Source organism: Indicator indicator, chromosome 14, assembly GCF_027791375.1.
Source record: "Indicator indicator isolate 239-I01 chromosome 14, UM_Iind_1.1, whole genome shotgun sequence".
In the NCBI taxonomy this organism is placed as follows: Eukaryota; Metazoa; Chordata; class Aves; order Piciformes; family Indicatoridae; genus Indicator; species Indicator indicator.
The window spans coordinates 20,471,477-20,498,775 of NC_072023.1; the positions used below are offsets into that span (position 1 = coordinate 20,471,477).

Below are 27,299 nucleotides of genomic sequence, written 5' to 3' on the forward strand. Positions count from 1 at the left end.
AAAGGTGTAGCTACCTGGAAGAAAGTCTGACCAAAGCAGTTTTCTAGGGTTGCATTCACCCACACTGTCTAACATCAAACACTGGTGATGTTTGGCCTTCTGAGGTCCTATCTTTTCTCCATTATCAGCCTGAAATTCTGAATTGCAGAAAAATAAGTGAATCGTCTATCAAACCTCTGAATTATTTTCTTGACATTGATGCTTTTTCTTTGCTCTTCCTTTCCCCACGGCAAAGCCTGTGTCCACACTCTCCCCTCATCCACCAGCTCTAAGGTGATAGCCCTTGCTGAGGTGAGAAGGGGACCTGAACTTTATTCTCACAGCGTGGCACCGTAACTACCAGACTGCATGACCTCTGCCCTTCCTTTAAAGGCTCTATCTACTCCTTTCTGACTGGAATAGAAAAAATGCTCATGAAGCCAGAAAACAGGAAATCTTGTTGAAATAGCTATGCAAGATATTATGGTTAATAGTGCCTGGGACCCAAGCCTCTCTTCCTGCAGACAAGCACTATTCCTACAAGGCAAGCATCTATTCACCTCTTTTATTCACTGGCTGCTCCTGGATGATCTAGCAGACCCCTTGCGGAGTGTTAAATGCAGCTCACCTTAGGCTATCTGGCAGCATGAAAGTCCCCAAATTCAAGGTATTAGGTCTGAAAGCCCTCAGGCAGAAAAGCAACTTTATTAGATTAGTCTTCTGCAAATGCCCTAAACCAGTCAGCTTCTGCCTGGCTGGGATGACTTTTTTTTGATAATGGCTCAGGGATCAGACCTTGAGAAAAAGAAAATGAATAAGAGTGAGCAGGGAATACCTAGGTGATATAGTCAGTCATGAGGAACCATAGCCATAAAATTAAAACCTGTCTCTTCAGAACAGTGAGAACTAGTGCACTTCCAGGTAACTCTGAGAGACTTCAGGAAACTGGAACTAAATGTTGAGCTGAGTAGGTAGATTCCTCAGCCTATGCAAACCTCATTGCAGATTCTCAGATTGCACTGGGTTGGAAGGGACTTTCAAAGATCATCTTGTTCAACTTCTCTGCAGTCAGCAGGGACACCTCCATCTACATCAGGTTGCCCAGGGCCACATCAAGTCTGATCTTAGATGTCTCTAGGGATGGGCCTCAACCATATTTCTGTGCAACCTGTTCCAGTGTTTTACCACTCTCATTGTAAAGAACTTCTTCCTTACGTCCAACCTAAATTTGCCCTGCTCCAGTTTCAAACCATTGCCCCTTGTCCTATCACTACAAGCCCTTTTAAACAGTCCTTCCACCGACTTCCTGTAGGTCCCCTTCAGATATTGAAATGTTGCTGTAAGTTCTCCCTGGAGTGTTCCTTTCTCCAGGCTGAACAGCCCCAATTCTTTCAGCTTGTCTTCACGAGAGAGGTACTCCAGCCCTCAGATCATCTTTGTGGCCGTCCTCTGGACCCAACTCCATCAGGTCCATGCCCCTCTTTGTGTCAGGGAGATCTATTGCTGCACTATATGAACATACCCTTAAAGTGTACATGTCATGACTGAATCTAGAAGTCTTCCAGGCAAACAAATAATGTACAATTATTCCAGTGATTTTGTCGAAAATAATTTCAAAGCTTTAATAATTATTGCTTAATAGCTGTGACTCTCTCCGTACCAGCACCTGCCTACAAAACCCATTAAAATATGAAGCATTTTAAATGGACAATAAATAAATAAATAAATAAATGAGTGGGCACTCAAACTGCACCCCAACAAAACAGCTATGTATATCACCTTCTTGTGGCAAATCAGTAAAAGTCTTTTAATTAAACGAGACAGTTGAGATTCTGAATCCCAGAAGCTAAACTCTGTGGTCAGCAAGAAAGAAGCATTCCACTGCAGTGCTTAAAAGCAGGTAAAGCACAGCAACCATCCTGCAAGAAAACCTTTCTGTGCCCAGTCCATTTTCAGCTTTGCTTTTCAGCTTCTACTAGCAAATCTTCTTTTGTAATTTTGCTCCTAGATTATACCTTTTTTTTTCCTTTTCCCCTGGTGGTAACGAATCTACTTTCTTCTCTCCACTGAATCACTTTTCAACTTATCTAACTCAGTATTTTGTATTTACCATGTATTGCTGGTATTGTATTTGCATGAGTTCATGCAGGGAGCCCTAAGCACTTCTTATATTCTGGAATTAAATGCAATTAAGGAAAACCACAAAATTGCGTATTTTAGGAAAATCCTCTTAAAATCAGGGTTTTTGTTCTGAAAACTAGTATCTAGAGGATGGAGAAGTGTTTTATGAACTGGTTTAATGACAGGACCGTACCATTAGGTGTATTCTTAGAAGTGTTGTTCAGCAGCTGGGGGAAACTGCTGCATATCAGGAAGACTCTAAAGAGATATCTTGGCTTGTTTCCAATTTTATTGTGCAGTTCTGCACTTTACTAGTGTAGGTAGATTTTATTTTTTAATTTTGTGTTCCACCAACAGGAAATAGTTCTGGCATAATCTGGTTAAAATTGGGAATGACACTTCTTTGGCAATTCAATTTAGAGAAACATGAAGAGGTAGCTCTAACATACTTTGAAGTCAGCATTTACAAATGAGGGACACCATCTCATGCAATCAAAGAAATACACCTAAACAGAGACATAAAAGAGAAAAGAAGTAATTTGTAACCTGGATGATGATGATTCATGAGGTTTGATGCTGGCACTGCGATCCCTTCTCACCGGAGCTGGCTCCAGTGTAGGCAATCCTGTGGCTGATGTTGTTGTGGTCCAAGTAGAGGACACTCGTCTCAGCAGTCCTGGAGGCAAACTTCTCCGTAAGCGCTAGAGAGATATCAGTTGCTTCGAGTTTATATAGGCTTACCAAAACTTTAAACATGCAGAAGAAAAAGCACTTCCATTTGATTAATTTTGCCTGACAGTATCTAGTGAGGTGCCTTACATCTGGATTCTCCCAGGTATTATGATGCCTACCTTCTGTTCAAATGAAGATAGTCAGTGCCTTAAACTCTTGGAGGGTCTGGGTCGTCTTCCTTATTTCAAGGTTAAAAGCCCCCTATACATCCACAGCCCCAGAGCCACAGATGTGCAACACTTGGAGCTCTCACAGGAGTCAGCCAGTGCTGGTTGTGCTCTTGAAAAATTTTGATCTTATTTGATGTGGCCAAAAGGCACTTAAGTGATCAGAACCAAAAAGGTGACTGAGGGATTGGAATACCTGTCATAAAAGGAAGACTGAGAGAGCTGGGATTGCTCATACTGAGAAGGCTCAGGGGAGATCTTGCCAATGTATATAAATACATGAAGGGAGTGTGCAGAGAGAACATAGAACCAAGCTCTTTCCTGGGGTGAAAGGACAAGAGACAATAGGGCAAAAATTGAAATGCAAGAGATTCCATTTATGCGCAAGAAAATAGTTTTGCTGTGAGGATGCTTGCCCAGAGAGGCTGTGGAGTCTACATCCATGGAGATACTCAAAATCCAGTTGGACATCCTCCAGAACAACATCCTCTAGTCTGAGCCTAGAGAAATCTGCTCAAGGTTCAACTTGCTCTAGTTGAGGGACTGGACTAAATGATGTCCAAACTGGACTAGATGATGAACAGACATGCTTTTAACCCCAACCCTTCTGCAATTTAAGTTGTCATGAATGCTCAGTATCAGAGATTCAGCACAAGAAAGGCTGTAAGAAAAATAACAGAGGAGAGCTCCAATTTTTTTTCCTGCTCTATATATCCAATCCAAAGATCATCCACTGACATTAAACTTTCATGCTCTGGGACATGATGTCTCCTGAAAAGCTTAGAGAAAATATCACTGTTCACAGCAGGTTTGTCTAGAGTACCCTGCATTTTTCTTTCATCACAAGACTCATACTGCTTTTCTAGCTGCAGATGCTAGAATTTTGTAAAGTGTTTATTTTGTGGATTTCATGAAGTGTTTATAGTTAAGAACTAACACAAATATATCTATGATTGAGATTTTTGAGTTTTCCAGAGGGCTAAGAGATATGAGATGGAAGACATTTGTGGTTTTGAAGCTCAGGCTTAGAAATAAGTATGTTAGCACACTATCCCCTTACCCAAAATGCTTAGTCAGATGCTTTAAGGTAAAGACCTTAAATCTGTATTCAGACACTTAAACAAAAGACTGCAAACTCTTAGTTTTATGAACCACAATACATTTAGGTCAGTGAATTCTTCAGTCAGATTAGTTCTTTGTAGCATTAACTCATTTCTTCATCCTTCATTTCTCTTCTCCTCACCAGGTATTATGCAACAGCAAATGGGTATTTGTTCACTGTGTTTGCTCATGTGATGGCAGTGTTCTTCCACTTAACTTTTCCCTTCAGAACCTAGACTACAGCCGCTACAGATATGTGTACTAAAATAGGCTGGAAAGTGCACTTAAAAACCTGTGAACATTCATTTCATGTACACAGCTGCTACATGGGCAAGCAGAGTAATAATTATCATAATATTAAAATATATTAAAAAAGAAGTACAAGTGTTGCAACTCATATGCCAGGAATGCTGGAATGAGTGCTGGCTGCGCCAACTGAACTGTTAAAAATCAGAAGTATTTGCCTGTGCAAATTACTTTGCCTGTATTTAACTTTACAAGGGAGACTGCAAAAGTATTTTGGTTAAGTTTCAAAAGTGAAATGTAAGCCTTGCAGGACTGCTAATCACCAACAAATCCACAATTCAAACTACTTCAAAGATGATGTTTTCTTTCTAGCATTCACTTTCTAGATGTGGATGATTAACACTGGTTATTTCCTGTCAGATTTCTAAGCATTCATAAAGCCTTCCATCATGGCAATGAGATATAGAGATGTATATTTTTTTCTTTGTTTGATCTTCTTTGTCTTGTTAAGACTACTTCTCACGAGCTCACAGTATTTGTCATGCTAAGTATTGTGGTGATCTTGTTTGTTTGCTTAGTATTCAACATTTTAATCTTGATCCAAAGCACCTAAAGGACACCAGTAGAGACTTTTCATTGACTTGTACAGGTTTCACATCTTTAGCTAAAGGAAGGAAGAAGAGACCGCAATTCATACAGAATTTCAAATTCCAGCCTTTAAAGTGGGCAGAAAGGCCCCTCGTATTACTACTTAGTACCCCACTGCTCATTGGCTAGCATAGTCACTCCACATGCAGTGGGTCATATCTTTTGAGTGGGAGGGAAATTGTTCTTTGAGAAGCAACAGGGCAGCAATTTGTGAGTCTGAATGCTAAAAGGCTTTTGCTTGCTCTGCTCGCCAGCATTTCTTCTCTCTTAAGCTCCAACCAGCGTCTGTGATGAAATATGAACACTGTCTATATGAGCTATTCTGTGTTGAACATCATCTTCTAAAAGTACTTGAACCAAAGTTAACCTGACCATGAATTAAGACACACGGGAAGAAGCAACAGCCTGCTCAGCTGTATTTTCATAGTAGAGTATGATTAGCACACAAAATGTTAATCTGAAGCAAACAAACAAAAAAGCAGCCCAATGACATCTCCCAGTAGTCCAGTGCTCTCCCTTTAGGGGAGTCAAGTTACTAGACACCAGTGTCCAATACTCACCTTGGGTATAGCTAGTTTCTCTCCTTTCTCCGGACATTCCTCTGAGTCAGAGCAGGTGTAGTTCTCACTGAAGGACACCAAAGGGTTCACCCTTGGCTTGTGGATGGCCTGGAAGGTTAACTGCGTGTTAAGCAGGTTGCTCACTGTTCTCAGTGAAGTGCATACGTTGGGGGGCAGGGAAGGATCAGCCAGAAGGTCTGTAATGAGCCCATGTGCTTCTCCCATGACAGCGATATCCACAGTGATACTGGTACCAGAAGACTAAAGAAATAAAAAGAAACACATGTGAGATGATAGAAGTGAACAACCTGCTGAGCAGTGTCTAAAGTTGTGGTGAGCTCTCTCCACAGCTTTTGTTGAAGCAATTACTCACAGACTGGAAAAAAATAACATGAAATAATTCCTTAAATGAGGAGAATCACACTGAATAGATCTATCATCAGGCACAGTGCTCACAGTCCACAAAGAGCATGGAATGTCATCATATCTGATTTCACAGCTTTCACCATCTGCAGCTGACTTAACCCATCTGAATGAATTGTTCAGACTCCCTATTGAGACACAGTCAGTGGCCAGGGGCTATTTGCACAAATAATTTTGGAGACAACATAGCTTAGAATGGGAAGAGTCTCTCCTGAGATGACTTTCTATTAACTAGAGAGGCATCCAGAACAACTAATGTTCAATGCCTATGTGTAGATGAACCACATTAATCCCCAGCATATGCTGAGACATTTTAAAATATCTCCACACTAATAAAATATGGCATTCTGCTACAGTGGCAACAACATTCTCCTCCAAGCAATTGTGTACTGGGCAGCTGTACCAAAACTGAAATGGAGTCAAAAGTGCATTTTCCAATCCTTGTTTGATTCATACAGAAGTGATGAAAATATTTAACAAATTGTATAATAAATGGTCCTTGCTTTCTCTTGGGTTTGAAATATATACTTTACATATATTACTCAGGAAAAGTTAATGACTACAGTGATGAGTAAGCAGAAATAATATCCAAGAGCAGCTCATATCATTGGCAAATCCTACACAACCTACCCAAGTACATGTATGTAATGGATCTACAATGACACACCGCAAACCAGCTATGGCTAAGGCAAATTGTACATGTAGTCCATCCACCACACATACAGGCAATCTAACACAGTGGAAGTGCTGGGCTTCCAGTACATGCACAAGAGGATTCATCCCTAAAGGCATATTCGAGTTGATCCAGAACTTCCTGACATTCAGCTGCTTCAAGTACCACCTGTCCTAAAAGCCAGAGGCAATGAAAATGATCAGAGGGCTGGAGAACCTCCCCTGTGAGGACAGGCTGAGAGAGCTGGGACTGTTCAGCCTGGAGAATAGAAGACTCCAGGGAGATCTTAGAGTAGCCTTTCAGTACCTGAAAGGAGTCTACAAGAAAACTGGGAAGGGACTTTTTACAAGGGCTTGTAGTGATAGGATGAGAGGGAATGGATTGAAGCTTGAGGAGGGCAGATTTAGACTGGAGATTAGGAAAAGTTCTTGACAGCAAGGGTGGAACAAGTTGCCCAAGGACACCATGGATGGCTCCTCCCTGGAGGTGTTCAAGGCCAGGCTGAATGAGGCCTTGAATGACCTGGTCTAGTGGAAGGGTGTTGGAACTAGATGATCTTCAAGGCCCCTTCCAACCTAAACCATTCTATGAATCTACGAATACATCAACACTAAAATAAATAGTCAATTGCCAAAAGCAGGAAAGTTCTAATGTCTGTGAATTGACAGCTGTATGATACAATTGCAAAAGCCTGAGGATCTTTAAAATCTACTAAAAGAGCATTGAGACAGGATGTACACAGAGGTAGAACAACTAGAAAAGCAGAAGGCATACAAATGTTCAGTGCAGCTGTGACATTTCAGCCTCACACACTGGTGCACTATAAACCACCATAAATTCTGTGTGGAATCTTTTCCTTTATTGTGTTTCTGACATGTAAGCTCAATTCTGCCATTCCAAGAGATTTTTGTATTGCCTGTTTTCAGGTATTTCTTAGAAAAATCTAAGATAGACAGTTTTCCAAAGGGAGAAATCCTGCCTGTGAAAAGAACCTACAGGTTTCGTAGAGTGGCAAATACATACCATGGAGAATTGGGTAGACGGCTTAGCAGGAGAGTGATTTAAGACTTGGCTAGCAGTGACTCACCAGTGACAGTATTTACAGACCTCACAATGCATCTAAAACCAGCAGGACAGAGCTTGACGTTGCTTCACTCTCAGAAAAAGCTTTGCAAGCAATAGAAATACATTTCTGAGGAAAGTGGTATTTTAGCCAAGTATAGCTAAACTTCTCCCCCTTGTCTTCCCAGTTGCATAGTGTTGACATCATGCCCCTAGCAATAGCTGTTTCACTCCATTGACCCACTCTTTGTGTCTTCTTGCTAACACAGAGGTAAGCTGCAGGACCAGAAGACTGGCCTCCTCCTTCTCATCATCTCATGCCATCAGAAAACCAGCTGCTTCTTCCCAAATTTCTTTTCTTTGTCATGATACAAAATCAAATAGAGCAGGAACAGTTTGAGATACTGAAGTGCTATTTCATCCTACTGAAAAAAAAATAATGGCTGAAGTTAATTTAATGTCTCTTTCATTGCTTAACCTTTCAGGAGCACATGCAGAAGATTCTGGCAGATGCCAAAGAAAATTCTTAAATTAAAAGACAAGGGTTTGGAGGAATTAATGATCTATCTTAACCTCAGTCCTGAAAAACAGACCCAAAGGGGAGGGAGGGAGAATACATCATTCAAATTGTGACAGAAGGCTCATATTTTCAGCAAAACTGCATAATCTATAGTTTGAAATTCTGTTAAGCCTGGAATTGTTGACTGCCAATCAGAGACACAGATTAATACACTTCAATGAAGTAAACAAGTCTGACTCAGTGAGCCATAAGCAGAGGCCCAGATTTTGTGCAGCAGTACTAATATTTTGCAAAGCAGCCAGCATTGTTTTCCATGATTAGTACCAAGTGGGGAGAGGGATAGTTCTTCTCTTCTCAATGGTGAATTTCTGCTATGTGGCTTCTGACTTTCTGAAGAGGCCTGGTCACCACTTGTGACCTGTTTTGACTCTGGAACCCAGCAGATTTACCCACTCGAATGCCAGGCATTGCTGGGGCCATATGGCCCAGGAAGAGGGAAGCCATGCACTGAGTCTGCATTGTCCCTCGCTGAGCTGGGTCTGCATCTCATGGTGAAGGACAGTCTGCACTCAAATTGACTTAGGTACTTACACATGCAACACACACTAACACTGCTGGCAGCCCAAGCCCTACCAGAACGAATCACTGGAAGCGAAGCAATTCCCTCTTGGAAGTGTGCCTTGTATCTGGGGAAGGCTTCAGAACTTGGCAATTGCACACAAGATACCACCTCAGCCTTTACACAACGTGCTCTTCATACAGCAGGTGACAGGACTTTTTGCATTTTTTAATCAAAGGGCACCACCAGAGAATCTAACGCTTTCAACTGACACCTCACATGAAACCATCCATCCATCCTGCCCACATGGAGCATGCCCTCCCAGAGGGCAGCTCCATGCTTGTGAGGAGGTGACTGCTGACTGTCCCTCACCAGGGCAGAAATGAGACATGTATGCAGCCAGCATAGTCCATGCAGGATCACCACAAAAGATCTACAGTTACCAATTTGTGCAACAAGACAAACTACATCGCACAATACCTCAAAGTGAAAACACTTTAAACAGTATTTCAAAGACATCACTGCATTGTAGTGAGTTGCTTTAAACAGCACATACATATCTTAGATACAATATTGTTTGAACTATTTGATAATGCTTACTATACTTAGAATAGCAACGCATGTAAACGGAGAACACAGTAACATTAAATTCCTTTAGAAGAAAGAAGCAGAAGGTGGTAAGCACTGCTCTCAGTCATTAAAACTATATCCTAAACTGGTACAGTATTTAGGTTGTAATTGAATTGCACAAAACTTGTACACAGGAAAAGTATATTTTTCAAGCAGTCTGAGTGCTCTGACTAGATAGAATTACAGGTATTTATTATTTTCTGAAAACAGTTACAAACTGAATGCATGAAAATATTTTTTTGATTCTTCACTGCAAAACAGTAGAGAACTGTGCATATTTTACAAACCATATCTCAGACAACAAAGTAAAATGTGTTTCCCTAAAAGAGAAGAAAATCTGGATTTTTTTGGTAAAATATATATGATGTGAGACAATATAATGATTTATGCAAGGCAATGAATTGCTGAAAATTTTAGATTAATGCAACTGTATATATGCATATACACACATGTACAGATATATAGTCTGTCTCCTATGGAAACAGACCGAGACAGTTGGGGTTATTCAGTATGGAGAACAGAAGGCTCTGATTAGATCTTATTGTGGCCTCCCAGCATCTTCAGGGAGCCTTCAAGAAAGCCGGCGAGGTACTTTTTAGGATGTCCGGTAGTGATAGGACTAGAGGGGATGAAGCAAAACTAGAAGTGGGTAGGTTCAGATTAGATGTTAGGAAAAAGTTCTTCACCATGAGGGTGGTGAGACTGGAACAGGTTGCCCAGGTAGAGATTTGCCCAGGGAGGTGGTAGAAGCTCCATCCCTGGAAGTTTTTAAGGCCAGGCTGGATGTGGCTCTGAGCAACCTGATCCAGCATGAGGTGTCCCTGCCCATGGCAGGGGGTTTGGAACTGAATGATCTTTGAGGTCCCTTCCAGCCCTGACAATTCAGTGATAGACACACAGTGGGGTTTTTTTTAGGGTAAAAGTGCATACAAAATCCATGCTCAGACTTTGTAAGTAGTTTTCTGATGTGCATAGCTTCTGCATGAACTGATCTGGATTCTTTCCAAATCACTTTACTCATCGAAACTCAAAGGCTGGATACTTGGGAACAGAGGCATGAACAACATGTTTGCAACCAACATTAACAAACAACTAACTTGATGAAACAGAAAACACAAAAAGCTAAGGTGAATTTAATTTCACACTGGCCAGTATTCATTTACCAGGCTATGCTATGCAGTTTCCTCTCATGAATTTTGGATTGGCTTACTGCTCACTTTGTGACTTCATTCCAACTCTGATTTAAGCGATGTCATGCAGTGACTAAAACTGAAATGCTCTGGGGCATGAGAATAAGAAAGCAAACAGGCTGGAAACAAAAGTAAAACAAGATCAACTAAATGTACTCATTGATAACTAATATAAGGAGCAAATCCCTTAGGACACTTAAAACTAGCTGGTTCTTTGCTCTCTTCTCCCCCTTCACTTTACTTATTTATTTTTTAAATTGACATTCAAGTGAATGTTTTAGGTTGTGGCACCACCTGAAACTCTTAACTGGCCCCAAATGCACTTGCTGGATGTTTTTATGTACAGAAATAAAGAGTTTTCCTTTAAAGATCTCCTATGAAAAGGAAGATGGCCAGATCACAGCAGGATGCATTAGAGACTGGGAAGAGACAAGCATAGTACACAGTACCAACTAAGTTTGCACGGGTGGGAGCTTGCTGGGAATTTGCAAGAAAACTTTCACGTACCAAGAAGTGACCAAATTGCTGCAAATGCAGGATTAAATCACAAGTATCACGGTCCCACCGTCACACAGACTATTTTTATCAAGGCAGGAAACTTATCCTCAGGGGACACTCCTAAATGCAATATGAAAACAATGCTCTTGTAAATTTTTAAGTTTAAACAGTTTGGTTTGGATTTTGTAACAAGGCTGTAAAAAACTCCACCACTTTCAAAATAACCCCCTGCAGACTTCAAATATTTAATTTCACAAAATCCTAGTCATTTTCTTCCATTAAATTATATCATGCATAAAAATCTAAGAATAGCTTTTTACTCAGTAAGTAGAAAAACAAATAAAACTGTGTAGGAGAAATGAATTCATGAAAATAGGAATAACAAATTCCTTTATCCATAAGACCTGATAGATAAATTTAGTTTATTAATTGTTCCTGGTTAAGAAAGGGTTGAGCCACCAATGAAGCAGATTTGACATCTTTGTACTTAACAGATTCCTTACTGCAAATAAAAGTCTTCCCCCTCGTTGGTGTTTTGCATATGACTCTCATAAAACTGAACTCATACAGCTGAACTAAAAAACACTACACTCTCTCCACTCTACAAGAAAGGATGACACGACAACACAAAACCAGTGAAAAATTGAACATAAATAAAAGTTAGAGGAAAGAAAAAAATCCTAGCCCCAAAAAGCACAAACCACAGTTCATGCCACACAGTGCTCATGTTAGGGGTAAAATAAAATCTTCATTTGCTGTGGCTTGTCCAAGGAAAAGTATTGAAGGCAAAGATGCTGCGCTACACTCAAGAACACTGTAAGTGGAAGAATGGGGGAGGCAAGGAGAGGGAAAAAGAAAGGAACAAAGCAGAATCCAGCATATCTTCAATCTTCACACAATTACAAGCAACAATAAATCACGATCTGATATAGTTTCCAAGTCACATCATGAATGCTCAGGCCAAGCTGTCTGGAAACAAAATTAAAAGCAAATATAATTCTCCATTATTTTAATCTCCACAGAGCGATTTGAAGGATAAACATGAATTGGCTTCTATGGAAATGATGAATCATTTTAAAGGCGCCACAGACATAACTGCTCCACCTTTCACTGGATGACTAAGGAGAAAAGAAAAGTGTGCATACGATTCTTTGATACTTTGCTTTTCTCTGTCTGAAGCTGTAGAACTGGAGTCTTAACGAGACTTCATATTTTTATGTTAATCTTGTTTCCCATTAACGCAAGTCTTGGGGTTTACTCTTCTCTTGCGAGCACACAGGATATTTATGAGAAGCTTTTCTCCATCTTAATGAAGCACAGCATTTCCACTGCTCTCTGGAGGTGGACTAGCCAAAGCTCTGTAAAACATATCCTTTGGCAGGACTGAAAATAGAACCTTCCTGTTGTCTCATCACATGGATCAAAGAAACCCTTTCCTATTCATCAACGTAATCACTAATTTTGCTGGTGATCGTTTTGTGCACCCAGAGCCACGTAACTGTAAGACAGACACCGAAGCACAAAAGATGAACCCGTAATGAGGGAAGACTCTAAGTGAGCCATAATATTTATGGCTTTGACCCTGGTTATGTGGCGTTTGGGATGGCACCACTGTAACAAAGCAGACCTTCCTGGTAACAATTACACTGAGCTCTACACTGCAGAGCAGGAAATACCACGACTGCCATAGGCAGTGTGTCTGTAGCCTGAGCACTTGCCAGCACTCACGCTGGAGTCCAAGGATCACAGCACTGCCAGAAGAAACTTTTGAAAGTGGTTCTGCAAACCTAGGATCTAATGAAATGGGGCTCACTGCAGACTTATATTTTTTTGTCCCTTCAGCACTCATTGTATTGCAGTCTTCCCTTTCCTCAGCAACAGGAGGCAGTCATTCACGGGGCTATGTGCCTTCTGATGAGCAGGCTTATCCCGGACACTCTCCATGTTAAAGTGACAGTCATCTACAACAAAGAAGGCTCTGGGGAGACCTTAGAGCAGCCTTCCGGTACCTGAATAGGGCCTGCAAGAAAGAAGGGAAGGGACTTTTTGCATGGACTTGTAGTGATAGGATGAGATGGAACGGCTTTAAATTTGAGGAGGGTAGATTTAGACTGGATATTAGAAAGAAATTCTTTACAGCAAGGGTGGTGAGATACTAGAACAGGTTGCCCATGGAGGTCATGGATGCCCCCGCCCTGGAAGCGTTCAAAGGCAGGTTGGATGAGACCTTGAGCAACCTGATCTAGTGGAAGGTGTTCCTGCTCATGGCAGGGGGCTGAAACTAGATGGTGTTTTAGGTCCTATCCAACCCAAACCATTCTATGATTCTGTGATCTCTGATGCTGCCTCTCATCTGCCATAGAGACAGCATAATCATTCAAGCACACTTTCTTCACAAAACCAGGATGAAAACATTCTTGAATGGCTCTAACGTTTAATCTATTCAGAGTAATCATAAACTTCATAAATATTTATTTGGTAGCCTTTAAGAAAGAGGCAGTGGTTTGAGAAGAAAATACTCTCTTTTTTTTCTTTCTTTTAAGACCTGTGGAATTTCTCATGGTTTAAAGCACACTTTTTCTGGGGCTGCAGCTGCCATCACCACATTCTGCACCTCTGCCTTCATCGACACCACTTGGAAAGCTCATAGCTACAGCTGACTAAACTTCTTCCATTACAGGACCTTTCAGTTTGTGATAGCTTTGTCAAGCTAAGAGATCAGACTGAAAAGGACGCTGCCAGGTATTTGTCTGGGGTGAATTACTTCAGAGCATGAGAAAATTGTTCAGACGTTTACAAGAGCACTGTCTGAGTGTTTTATCCATAAAAACTCTTAGTTAATGGGTACTGTTCAATCTGCAGCAGGCACTGAAGGTGTAATAAGGCATTTTCCTTTCCCTGTCATACACGATTTAGTCATACAGCCCCTGGGAAAAACAAAACCAAAGCTGGCGTTGCATGATCTTTGTGGGTTTGTCAGAAATCAAACTGCCCCAGGGTGCTTCCTGCCCTGAGTGTGCCCACCTCCGCACACTGCTCACATGGCCTTGTGCACTGTGCTCAGCATCCTAAGCGCAAAGCATCACTTTTAATCCAAACCCTACTGTCAGTCTGTAGCTCAGACTTACACCTCAATTATTCTTCCCTCTATGTTATGGTAATAGCACCAACACCACCACCATGATGATTGCTCCTCTATTCAGTGCCCAGGATTGGGTGAGCACATCCCCGGATGGGCCAGAGCTGCTCAGAGGGAAGCCTATCTCACAGATCTAGTATTTAAAATAAAACTCAATATGCTTTTGCATATTGCAAACCAACATGCCCTCAGGAAAGCATGGCTTCAAGGTTTCTACTGATAAGCATTAAGAATTTAAATAAAAGAGAGAGAGAGAAAGAAATGAATCAATTTTAGTCCTAAGCAGTTTCGGTGCCAGCTGTAACTTTAAAGGGTAACTATTAGTACTTGCTTTCAGGTCACCTAGCAAGCTTTCCCAGAGCTGTAACATGCACTGAAAGATCTGAAAATCTCTTTGTGGTTATTGGCATCTGAGCAACAAACCAAAAAGATACATGCAGAAATCATCCCAAGGAGTGAGAAGATTCGATTTGGCAAGATTCAAAGCCTTCTTTACTCTGAGGATGATGGAACACTGGAACAGGCTGCCTAGAGAGGTTGTGGAATCTCCTTCTCTGGAGATTTTCAAAACCTCTTTTGGATGTGTCCCTGTGCAACCTGATCCAGGCATACCTATTTCAGCAGTGGGGTTGGACTACACAATCTCCGGATAATGAACCCCTGTCATTCTGGCAATTTACAGCCGAGGAAAATCTGCACCCATGTGGATGTACCTACTGGACGTAACCCAACACAACAGAATTCCCCACCATTTATACCTGACAGAAAGGACTTCAAATGAACTATCTTTGCCGGTAGTAAGCAGTATCTAATTTTCCACATTTCTTACTATGACAGTACAGCACAAGGATCTCGGCTGATGCTGGAAAACCCCAGAAAACATAGAAGAAGCAAGCATAGAGTTGTCACCCAGGGTTTGTGCCATGGGTAGCACCATTGCCACTCTGCAACATATAAGAACAGTGAAGGGCACACTGGAACCACACGCTCTGCCTTGGGCTCCTGGTGAAATCCCAGTTCAAATGAAGATACTCAGTGAGTTGTGATGACTTTCTGCCTAAAGCATATTGTGAGAAGGATCCAGGGAAAGCAGGAGCAGGAGATGACAACATGGGGTGAACTTTTTGGCCAATAGTTGTTGGTCACAGCCTAGAAACCTTGTGGAAAGTCTGACACTGAAGTTTGATGTTCTCAGCAGAGCCTTGGGGATTCAGTCACCCAATTCCACAGGACTTTCCGTGCGATTTGGCTGCTGAAAAGCCTTAAACTATCATGACTATTCCAAGCTGAAGAACTACTTGATGACATAGAGCAGATCACAGAGTCAGTCACAGTCAGGGTGTATTATTTAAGAAGCAGACACCATTCCAACTAAACTCAGAACTTTAAAAATTCCAATTTCTCTTTAAAACACAACAGATGGGAAAAATTAAATTCTAAATGGGGCTCAAATCTGCTTTGAATAACACAGGCTGAGGAAAACAATTCTGTACTTCAGAGATTGTCCTCAATTGTCTTACATTATTGTTCCTCAATTCGTACATCAGATGGTCACAAATTGTTAGCTTGAAGCTGATAGTTTGCGTTCATGCGAAGAAAACAGTGACAACTGTCTTCAGTCTCAACTTGAGATGCAGTAACACCAGCTGGGATCCAGCAGGAGTGGGATGCTGGGTGCACACCACAGAGGAGTGTATGTCATCTATTAATACCTAGTGATCTTACCCGTTTTCATTTACAGCTCCAATATCCCCATTGCCTGCTATTTGAGTTCTACGGTGAACTAAACCAAAGCAGCCAAATACACAGCATGAGTTAAAAAAAGATCCATTGAAAGCAATAATCACCATTCTGCCTCCTGCTTACTAACTAATCTTCCCACATTATCAGCTCGACAGTCTCAGTTACACCAGAATAAAGCCAAACAAGCCATATATTGATGTATTTTCTCCCTTTCAAAATAGCTCAGACTCTTTTAGGATGGGACTTGAGAAGTACATCATAACTAGCAGCAAGGTCTAGATATAGATATTAATATTATCCCATGAAAAGATTCACATCCAGCTCAGTCCTTCACTAAGGACTGTTTAACAATATTAAGCAGAACAGCATTACTAATTATTATTAAAACCGTCATGTAAATAAACGCAGCCTCTAAATTAAGACAAAAGATTGGAGGGGGAGGAGATAAAGAATTGCTACAGAGACTGTCAAACATATTTTTAAATGCTAAAACAGAGTTGCCATCAGGGGAATAAACTGAAAAAAGCAAACTCAGTGAGTTTTTAAGAACTGTTCATTGAGTGTTGAAAACCAGAATAAAAAGAAAATGAGAAACTGGGAAATAATAACCAGTGAAGCTGCAGATACAGCATCTTTAAAGTTCAGTCTGTTCTTACTGAAATTACGACAGGGATTTGGAAATGACTGCAGGAGCCAGATGTATATCTTGGGTCATGTTTTGCATATGCTGCAGCAACAGGAGCAGGAAGATCTCATGAAATTCTCCAGGTCACCACAACACTAATGATATTCTGTGGCCCACTTTTATGGACATGCCTTCACCGAAGACAAAAGCAGGCAGAGATATTCTGCACCTTTTGAAAAGGATAAATTCTGTGCTGTGAAGCAATTTGCTCTGCAATCAAATCAGCCAAATTTTAACACTTTTTTTTCCTTCTCAATCAGACCTTGTGGTTTGCATTATTTTAGTTCTCCTGATTGAAAGTCCTCACACTAACACTACCTAATAACCATCTAGTGTAACAAATGCCTCCTCTTTCTTATGAGTCTGTCATGAATGAACTCCTCCGTGAAAACAATTAATAATTTTTCTTTAACACTTGGTTTTGGATTCTGATATTATGACTCATTCAAGAAAAGCAACTGCAGACTTAGAGACCGGCAGCCCCCAAATCCTTCACCAGTTCTCTGTTGTACAAGCTACTTCAGCATCTAAAGCCAGGACCTGCAAAAGGCACACTACACATGCGCTATACATGAAAATCCCCTACCTCTTGCAGACAAACATTTCAATGAAGATCAGAGCAGAGAGAAAGAGTAATTCACCTACAAGAAAAAAAAACAAAACACTATCCTCTACATGTCTTCTACAATATTAAATTTTTTCACTTAGCACAGATATAAGCTGACAGACCAGCAAGCCCTGAGGACTGCTTCCAACCTACTTCATCCTTGACCTTCAAGAAGCAACTTAAAGACACATTAAGTTAGTTTATACCATAGGCTTACTTGGCCTTTGTTGTCATAAATAAGAAAAACAACAATAACAAAACCCCAAAAAACTTGCATGCTGAGATTCAAGGTAAAAGGTACACAGCTGAACACAACAATTGGTCAATGCCCAGTCAATGGCCATTTTCAGCCACTGCTCTTTGGCTCGTAACGTATGATCCAGATGCTAAAGGCTCTAGGACTTCAGCAATCGCAGAATCACAGAATGTTAGGGGCTGGAAGGGACCTTAGAAGATCATCTAGTCCAACCCCCCTGACAGAGCAGGACCACCTATAGCAGGTCACACAGGAGCACATCCAGGCTTCCTTCATGAAGCTGGTGATTGATTTGTCCTGTACATAGTTTTAACCTAGGAAAAGCCCCACTTTCAACTTGTGGCTTTTAGGTTGTCAGTAGTTCTTGAGTTGCATTTTACAAAAAAAGAAAGCAAGAAATGCATACAATATCCCTAATTATGATAGTCTGGCTGCTTCTCATTTCTAATCAGAGATCAATCCAGCCTGTACTTCCCCATCATGAATATCTCACCGTACTGAGCTTTGACTATCTTGCACAGGGTCTGCACTTTTTGATGAAGGCCAAACAGTTCCATGTTCTTGGAAAGCTTGGATTCAAATTCACATCTAAATTTAACAGCTTCTCATTTACAAAAGGCAACAAAACCACAGAGACCAAAAACCAGACACAGACTGTGAAGCATTGGTGCTTGTGCTGGCAGTCCAGGTAGACAATTATTTCTCTTTCTGCAGTGACTTATGTTTTCTGCTTGGATGCAGGTACTAAGAAAAGAAAAAAAAAAAATAACTGTGGGTTACACATGGGGAAAAAAAAAAAAAGTTGAATCCTCTTGTGAAGTTGAACTTCATCTGAATCTACTCCAGTAGGAAACGAGTGATAATGTACTAGAGAGCACAACAGGAGCCCTTACTATTACTAAGTAGAGTAGGTAGGCTGAATTTGGAGGGGTAAGATGGCCCACTGAAACTCCATCATTAGGACTGATACTGAACTGTCACAAGAGAAACACTGAAATCACATTAAGCAAACGTGTGAATGCAGCCCACTTAAATCATCACTTCTTCCTTAGCACATAAATCATCTGACACAAGCAGACACAGCATCAGTACTGACATCCTGGCCTTTTAAAGATCAAGGCCTGAAGTGCTACTACTCCTGCTGTAAGCTAAGAAATACATGCTGTGACAGTGCTGCCATAAATCAACTATGAAGTCCCGCATGATGATGGAATTAACACAAAATAAGCATCACAGTACGATGAGAAAGTCACCTGCAGCACTGACAGTTATTACTTCTCAGACAAGTAGTAAGGTGCCTTTTACCTGGACAGATGCAGGTATATAAATAACTAAACATTTCATTTCTTCAACAATGAAATGATTGATTATAGGCTAGACAAGCTCTGCCAAGAGGGTCAACAATGCATAGAGCACCCTACACTGCTCAGCCGGCTGGTACATTGTGTACAACCCTGGCACCAGCTCCTGAGGGGTGAAGCCTGCCAGTGTCAGCAGAGAGGTCCAATGCCCAAACCAGCCACCAAAAGGTATTATCAGTACCAGTACAGGGTTCAAGCTGTCTTTGAAGACAAGGAAAGCACAAAGTAGGTAGATGTCCGGAAATCTATGGAAGCACAGAGGAGTATGAGAATGTATGGAGAATGTGGAAAGGCGGGACCAAAGTCTGGAGAAGAGGAAGATGCACTCACAAGTGGAAATTGTGGAGAAGGACACAATAAGAGCTAGTTTCAAATCAGCTAGAAATAGCACATTAAAACCATACAGAAGTTCACATTTCCTGGCAGACAGGCAAACCCAGTGCTTTGGATTTTTAAAAGGAGATACAGAAAAGCAGTATCGATATACAAATCTCTCTTAACACTGAAAATCAGCTACTTTAAAAGATACACCAGTACAAAGCCTTGGTATTTTAACTCAGAAGGAATTCTGTTCACCAGCAGGCATGATACTGAGTTACTTGCTGATGACACTTCACTTCTTATCACACCAATTAGCCATGGAGCTCTCACACAAAGAACAGCAGTGTCCTTGCAGTTCAAACTAGGCAGCTCAAGGATTCTCATTTTATTGACAACTTTAGACAAACACAAAGAATATTTTGTAGCTTGCCAGAAAAATTATCAGGTTTGCATTCTGGCAACTGAAAGGGCTTGTTTTGGCTTTGTTTCAGCAATTTTAAAGCACTTTTATCATAAGATGGGAACAAGAAGTCATCTCAACTTTACAAAATTTAAATCTTCACTTTGAAAATGCTGAAGAAACGTTACTAATTTTTTTTTGAAAAGGTTATGACTTTTTGACTTAAATGGGACTGATCCATAATGGATTAGGCCCTAGAGATGACTTCAGTATTCAGGTTTGATAATACTGATCTCCTAATGCAGGATATTCAAGTTAAAATTCTCCCTCTCAGTCACTTTAACTCTGGAAGGTTAAACTCAGGACAACAAAGATAAAAGACCACTTCAATCACAAGAAAATCATAGAATCATAGAGTTTTTAGGGTTGGAAGGGACCTCAAGGATGATCTAGTTCCAACACCCCTGCCATGGCCAGGGACACCTCACATTACAGCAGGTTGCTCAAAGCCACATCCAGCCTGGCCTTAAAAACTTCCAGGGATGAGGCTTCTACCACCTCCCTGGACAACCTGTTCCAGTGTCTCACCACCCTCACAATGAAAAATTTCTTCCTAACATCCAATCTGAATCTACCTATTCCTATTTTTGTTCCATTCCCCCTAGTCCTATCATTACCTGACACCCTGAAAAGTTCCTCACCAGCTTTCTTCTGTACCACTGCCCTTGCCGAAGAGTCACGCACATCTCTCATTGCAATGTTTTATGTAAACACCTTTGTTTACACACTGAAACAGACCACAAGCAAAATTGTTTGCCCTACGGTGCTCTGACAAATCAGCTCATGAAGCATATGGATTCAGTCTCCCTACTCCTGTATCGTTTCCCTGACTAATTCAATCTGAGTGCTACAAGTGGCCCCAGATATTTCTTTTATCCTATTAAAAGGAAAAAAAGTATAAATAAAAATTAGTGATGTATTCTCTCTGTACATCCTTTTTCTGCTCCTAATGCATTTGGTGAGATTTTTGGAAGTAACTTTAGGAAATAATCTTCCCTAGAAAGAAGTACTTCAGTTAAATTGTTTGTTCTTTTAATTGCTGTCATTTCTAGCAAAACGCTACCATAAAGCAGAAAACGCGTATCAGTAATGAGAACTTTGCACAACCTCCTGGCCTGTTCCCAATAATGTGAAGACTGCCCTTAATCTGAGTACAAATTTATTTGTATCCATTTTCTCCAGCTACAGATGCTGTAGAGAGTAACGCTGAAACATTGCATATATCAGAGCAGAAGGAGGTAACTGACCAAATTAAACACCTACAACACTTTAGCTAATTGCCCTCTTGATCTTCGCCGACAGATCAATGAGAAGTATTTGATATCCTGTCAATAAAATCAAGGTGGCCCAAGATGGCAGTGTGATGAGGTCACACTTTGTCCTACTTTTTAGGAAAGACGCCTTCAATTAGGATGGGATTTCTGTGGCATAAGTACACCTTTAAGCCATAACTAACTATATAATGATACAATTCAATATGGAGCCATAAGAGTAAACCCTGCACTTAAACATGCTAACAGCTCACTTCAAATAGAGGGAGAAGAATTAATTGGGAAGAAAAGAATTAAAACTTATTTGGCCTTTTTTTTTTTTTCCAACAGAGAAGAAAATGCTAATCAAAAGCCCTCTCCAAAGACTAATCTTTTGTGTATAAGGAGAACCATATGAGCCTGTGCCAGCTAAAAACAAACAGGCAAGTTACAAGTAGGACTTCATATTTAACTCTGAAGCCTGATTTGTATGAATTTTAGTGGACTTAGTAACCAGTCAAAAAAACCCACAACCCAAAATCATCTTCCGACTCTACATATAATTTAAAGGTTTCTACTCTTCATCAAGGGCTTGTTTTTGCAATCAACCTACATAAGAACCAGATAAAGGACATTTCATCATGTAAACAGAATAAATTATTTTAAATAAAACCTGTCCATTGGCAGACTTCTAACCACACACAGTAACTATTTTTGCTCGTAAAATTATGTTTGTTTAGCTCTGTATAAATAATTTATGAATCCACCTTTAACATAACACAACCTTTTCTCCCTGCACCAAGCTGACAGCCATGCAAACCCCCACATGGCTTCAAAGCAGCAGGCTGAACTCTGCCTCCCCTCGGGCAGCAGCAGTATCAGTGACGGTCTGGATGCCAGCCTTTTATTATTGACGAGAATGTAAGGAGAAAAAAGATCAGTGTGCAGGTCTTCTGCTGGAATGGAACCACCATCTCCCTTATAAACCACATCATGCAGTCAGGGAGTTTCCAGTAGGATGGAGCAAGAAAGCCAGGAACACCACTTGCCTTTCAGAGAGTTACTGCCTCCTGGATGGTTTGTTAGTGTCTCACAGGGTCAGTTGCACAGAAAAAGGGGAGAGAGCAAGAGATGGGGGTATGCAGCACAGCTAAGAGAATATCCAGCTGCAGAAGTGCAAATCGTAACAGGAAGAGGATGCGAGCTTCATAGCAGGGATGCCAGTGAGAACACTGCAGAACAGCTTGTTTGAATACATACTCAAGGCTAGAGCACAAATACTTCCACATAAATGAGCCCTATACCCAGGATAACTACTGCTAAGCAGCAGCTTAAAGGGAACCAGTGCTTTGGAAAGGGTGCAATGTAACAGCAATGGTACAACTGAGCAGAACTTTCAATACAGTACATTATGATCCTGCAGCTTTGGGTGTGGAAAAGCCCTTCCCAGGGATCACCAGATGGCACTGTTTTTCCTTCAAATCTAGACTAACTGCTGTGCACATGAACTGCTACCATCAGTTTGGGAGGAAAAAGATCTTCATCCATGTTTTTTATATATCAGCCCAGCAGTCTCTCACTGCTCACATTCTTTCCAACAATCTTAAAAATCTTGTGCAAACAAAAAAGAAATTGCTGTATCTGGGGGAGGTGGAGGAAATCTCCTAACATTTTGAATTGATTCTCAAACTAAAATATTCCATAGCAGAAGGATATCAGACATTTCTACAGGAACACAAAACTTCCCAGCAATACATGCAGAGCTTCAAAACTGCATTAAGAAAGCAGAATTTCTGGTAAGACAAACATGTAAGGATAACAGACACATACTTCTCTTCTCCCCATTTGTTATTACCATCTGCTAACAGATCTGTTGAAAACGTCGGACTACCTACAATTGTGCAGTGTTTAGTATGGAAGTGCTGCCTAAATTTGGTTGAAGATTAATATACTACTTTCCCCCCACCTTAAATAAAAGTGCTGAGAGTATCCACATACAAATAATGCTGGAAGAGGAGAAAATGAAAAAAATATTGTAAAAAAAAAAATGCTATCAATGAAATATCAGCACAGATACACACTCAAAAGGACAATGTTTATGTGTACTTGTTGGTGTAAGCTAGTTTTCTTTCAGTTTGTTGATGTGATTTGCAAAAGGATCTAATAAATGTATATAAATATCCGAGGGCTGGGTGTCAAGAAGGAAGAGAGCCTCTTCTCACTTGCTCCCTGTGATAGGACAAGGGGCAACAGATGTAGACCACAGCACAGGAAGTTCCACCTCAACACGAGGAAGAAATTCTTTACTGTAAGGGTCACAGAACACTGGAACAGGCTGCCCAAAGAGATCGTGGAGTCTCTTTCTCTGTAGACTTTCAAGACCTCTCTGGATGTGTTCCCGTGCAACCTGCCCTAGATTCTATTGTCCTGTTCTGGCAGGTGGGGTGGACTCAATGATCTCCAGAGGTCCATTCCAACCCCTTAGCATCCCTGTGATCCTGTGAACACATTTGCAATTAGGTAGAAGCTACAGACACTGTGGAAGCAAATCCAGAATACAGCTCATTTGGGTTGGAGTACAGAAGTAGTACATTCAAGTCAAAGTCTCAAAAACCTCTCATCTTTCCTAGGTTGGAAAGAATGGTATTTCTTTAAGGATTTTGTTTGTTTGTTTGTTTAATCTACCAAAGGACACATCTACGCTCAAGACTCAACCAACTGACAAACTAAGGAGCAAATTAATCCACAGAGTGTCTCTAACTTCAGCAGGAGTCACGGCAGAACTGAAAACTGCCTGCTTTGCTCATGAGCCGAATTCCTTCACAACACCAATTTTGTTTTTCTCTAAGCAACTCTCCCCCCTTTCAGCTCCCTAGAAGTTGACAGGCTGCTTCCTGTTCCATGATCTGTGAATCATGATGTGAACGCCAATCGCTACTCCCCTGTGAAATTAAATTAGGTATCAGAGCACAGCGTGAGCAGTAAGTTTTCCCTACGACGCCAGCCCTAAAGAAACTGTACTCTTTCTTCCCCCAGCTGAAGAATGGAGTTATGAAAGCAGGGTCAGGTTGGTTATTAGTCTTCTTACTCTACAACATCAACCAGTCTGCTCTGAGCCAGCTTAAAATAATTCCTTGACTTCCTAGTCATGACTATAATGGTACCAAATTTAAAGAGTCCAATAATTCATTGTATTTATTTGTGTGTTCTTCTGTAACCACTTAACACCATGTGAATTGCAGCAATGCTTAACACACACGGAATACCATGATAAATCACCAGAACTTAGTGCATGTCATACAGCTGGAAAATTGGTAAGACAAGGGTAAGCAATATTAACACATGGCTTATCAAGCAGGAAAGGGGAGTATGTGATGCTGCTTGTTCCATGCCTTTCAATAGCACTTTGTTAAGCCATAAAATATTCACACTTGGAAAGATGGGTTATGTTGTCCCATAATTTTTCTTTTTCAGACAGATGGCCCTTGGCAACTTACGCACATCTTTGTCACTGCAGTGTACTCTGAGCAAGGAGGCACCATGGGGACACACTTGAAAACTGAAATTGGTAGAAAACAAAATAGTAATGAATTAAAAGCTAGTTTGCGAGCCAAGACTATTGCTCATTCTGGAACCTATGGTAGTCTCACATAGCATTAGGGGAGTTTTAGTTTTAAATTGTGATGTAGGAATCAAAATCAGACTCCTGAGCCTCCTTTCTCTATCACCACAGAGCCCATGTGCTCCACTCAAGATACCTTGTGTTTGCTTCAAGGAAAAATAAAAAGTGCTCCCACCTTTCATTTTCAGACAGAAATGCACTTCTCCTCCCTCTGACCTGAGAAACTGTTCTAAAGAATTTGTTGTTTGTTTCACAATCTGCAAGAAAGCAGATGGCTTCCACTGCCTTGCGGTCCCCAAAATTATATCTGGCTTTCCTTCTCCAGCACCCATGTGTTCCCCTGTGGGATCTGCAGGATCACTTCTCCAAGGTCTTGGTTCTCTGAAAATGTAATCACAAGCTCTTTGTCTTCTGGGTTAGGTGCCAGACAAAGGCTACTGTTGGAGCTACCATGTCAGTAAGAGATTGTCCTGGTCTTCAAGCATTGCCATGTCCCCTGCTCAGCTGCTGCAGGGATGGCTCAAGCACAGCAAAGTAAATTAGTTTAACCTTGTACAACTGGTAATGAGTTCCCACTCATCTGCTCTGAGATATAAAGGTACTATCTTTCATTGATCATATCACAGTCCAGCTGTAATGCTAGTGCCTGCAAGCTTCAAAATCTAAATGCAGAGCTCCTCTTCTCTGATCACAGTGCTGGACTTGCATGTTTTTTCTGCAAGCTACTGAGACACCTGGATCTGAAAGACTGTAAGTAACCTTCTCAGAGGCAAGCCACAGATCTGTTTATTATCCTAAGTTCACAAAAGTGCTCCTTTGCAATTTTAAAAAGAAACCCACAAAACCTCTGCAACGCACAACCCTCTGGAGGCTTTCAATATTTGGTAGCCAAATGAACGTGAAGCAAAACCTTCATCTATGCATGCCTCTTGTAGGAATCACTTAGGGTAATAATATCCCACAGAAGGCCCTCTGGGTCTCTGGAAGGTGCAGAGCACTCTGCCTATACAGTGAGCAAAAGCTTTAGACCACTTCTGGGAATGCAAATGAATGGGCTCCACGTGACCCCGGTAATAAAAGGCTCCTGTCTCTTTGCAAAGCATTGAAATGCCATCTGGCAATTTTGTTGACGTCAGCAGGCACAGAAAAACAACCACCACCTCCCCCAAAAAAGCAAAAGCCTTGGGCGGGAGGGGGAGGAATGCAGCCTTCCCTGGTGCGTGTGCACTTGAGGCTGGTGTTACTGAGAACCGGCAGCAGCGCTGTCAGCCCAGGGACCGAAAGTCTGTGGGAAGCAGCGCAGGCAAACGCACTGCCTTCTCCCACTCTTGCCTGTGCAGACCTCCTTGAAAAAGGGGTGTCTCTTGCTCTCCCTTAAGCTACTGAAGGTTTTCAAAGTAACTGCTTAAGTCTCTTTCAGAAGTTGTCAGTTCTCTTAGAGATGGGGAACTTTGACCATCCAGGGTAAATAAAGAGCACGGCCTCTCTCTCTGTCTCTTAGAGATGGGGAACTTTGACCACCCAGGGTAAATGAAGAGCATGGCGTCTATCTCTGATCTGGCAGAAAGCAGGAGTCTGTCACTTTGTGGTACCCTCCTTCAACAAGTTCCAAAGCACACGCACAGAGAAACTGTAACTTTATTTTATACTGCTGAGTGGTCACGGGTTCCCTTGCACCCCAGTTCCAGAGACTGCTACTGAGCATTGAGCAGCATGCACTATATCCTCTCCGTTATTTTACCTTGTCACTTTGTCAGATTGTTGACAGTTTGTACAAAAGGAACAAGTCTCTCAGCGTAGACTACAGGAAAAGATAGAAAACTTTCATCAACACACCAGTAACTTTGCATTGTTGGTATGGAAGACGCACCACTCATTTGGCTACTTTGACTAGATTTCTTGCACATCAACCTGGAACACGATGAAAGAAATTCTGTTCTACTTTAAGTAAAATCTCACACAAAAAAGTTCATGCTGACGAGATAAACGACCTCAGATGCTGTATAAGTGCTGTTCAGACCCTGAAGGGATAACATTACAAGCTGCAGCTACTAACTTTGTATTATATTTAATGGAAGGCACAATGTTACTCCTAAGTATTAGATGCCACTAGGCACAGAAAAAAAAATCCCCAAATTTTCATGTAAAATGACAACATATTAAGTGCTGAACTATCAACATACATGCATGCAGACTAAGAAGGCATCTTTTTGTATTAAAGTACATTTTGCTGTCAGCAAACACTTCTTCAGTTATTTCTGATCTCTGTTAACAATTCACATCACAATGCAGAAAAGGGCAACTGTACAGCAAACATCTTCCATGTGCCACATTAAAACACTGAAGTGAGTAGCTTCCTAGTTACTGTAAATAAGGGATGACATTGTAGCCTTGTAAAAAAACCTCAATCCCCTGCAATATTATTTCTCACAAGATTAGGACCCAGAACCATGTAAGATGGGAAACAATGATGAGGGAGGGATGGAAGCAGCAGGCTGACCTAACATCTAGGGCCACATATGTTACATGCTCCATGTTGTCTCATTGATGTGCTGTAACATAAAGTGCATTCTTAAGGCTCTACAGGACCAAGGTCTCATTGGCTGATGTATGCAAACCTGCCTGAAGTAATAATCCCTTTTCTTTCCCCTGCTCACCCCTCTTCTCCCCCCTCCCTTTATCCCCTCCTTCACCACATTGCCTCTTACTGAATGAAAGTGAGGCGTTTTTGCTTACAAAACTGCTC

At 41.2% G+C, this 27,299-nt stretch overlaps 1 protein-coding gene across 1 annotated transcript in view; it reads right to left on the reverse strand.

The window, feature by feature from the left end:
- The window catches only part of PDE3A (phosphodiesterase 3A), a 240,855-nt gene that overhangs the window by 32,471 nt on the left and 181,085 nt on the right, over positions 1 to 27,299 (reverse strand). The window contains exons 3-4 of the mRNA XM_054387102.1: positions 5,555 to 5,815; positions 2,647 to 2,801 (exon numbers count right to left, since the gene is read on the reverse strand). Coding sequence (XP_054243077.1) covers positions 2,647 to 2,801; positions 5,555 to 5,815 — 416 coding nt within the window. The remainder of the gene's footprint in view (positions 1 to 2,646; positions 2,802 to 5,554; positions 5,816 to 27,299) is intronic.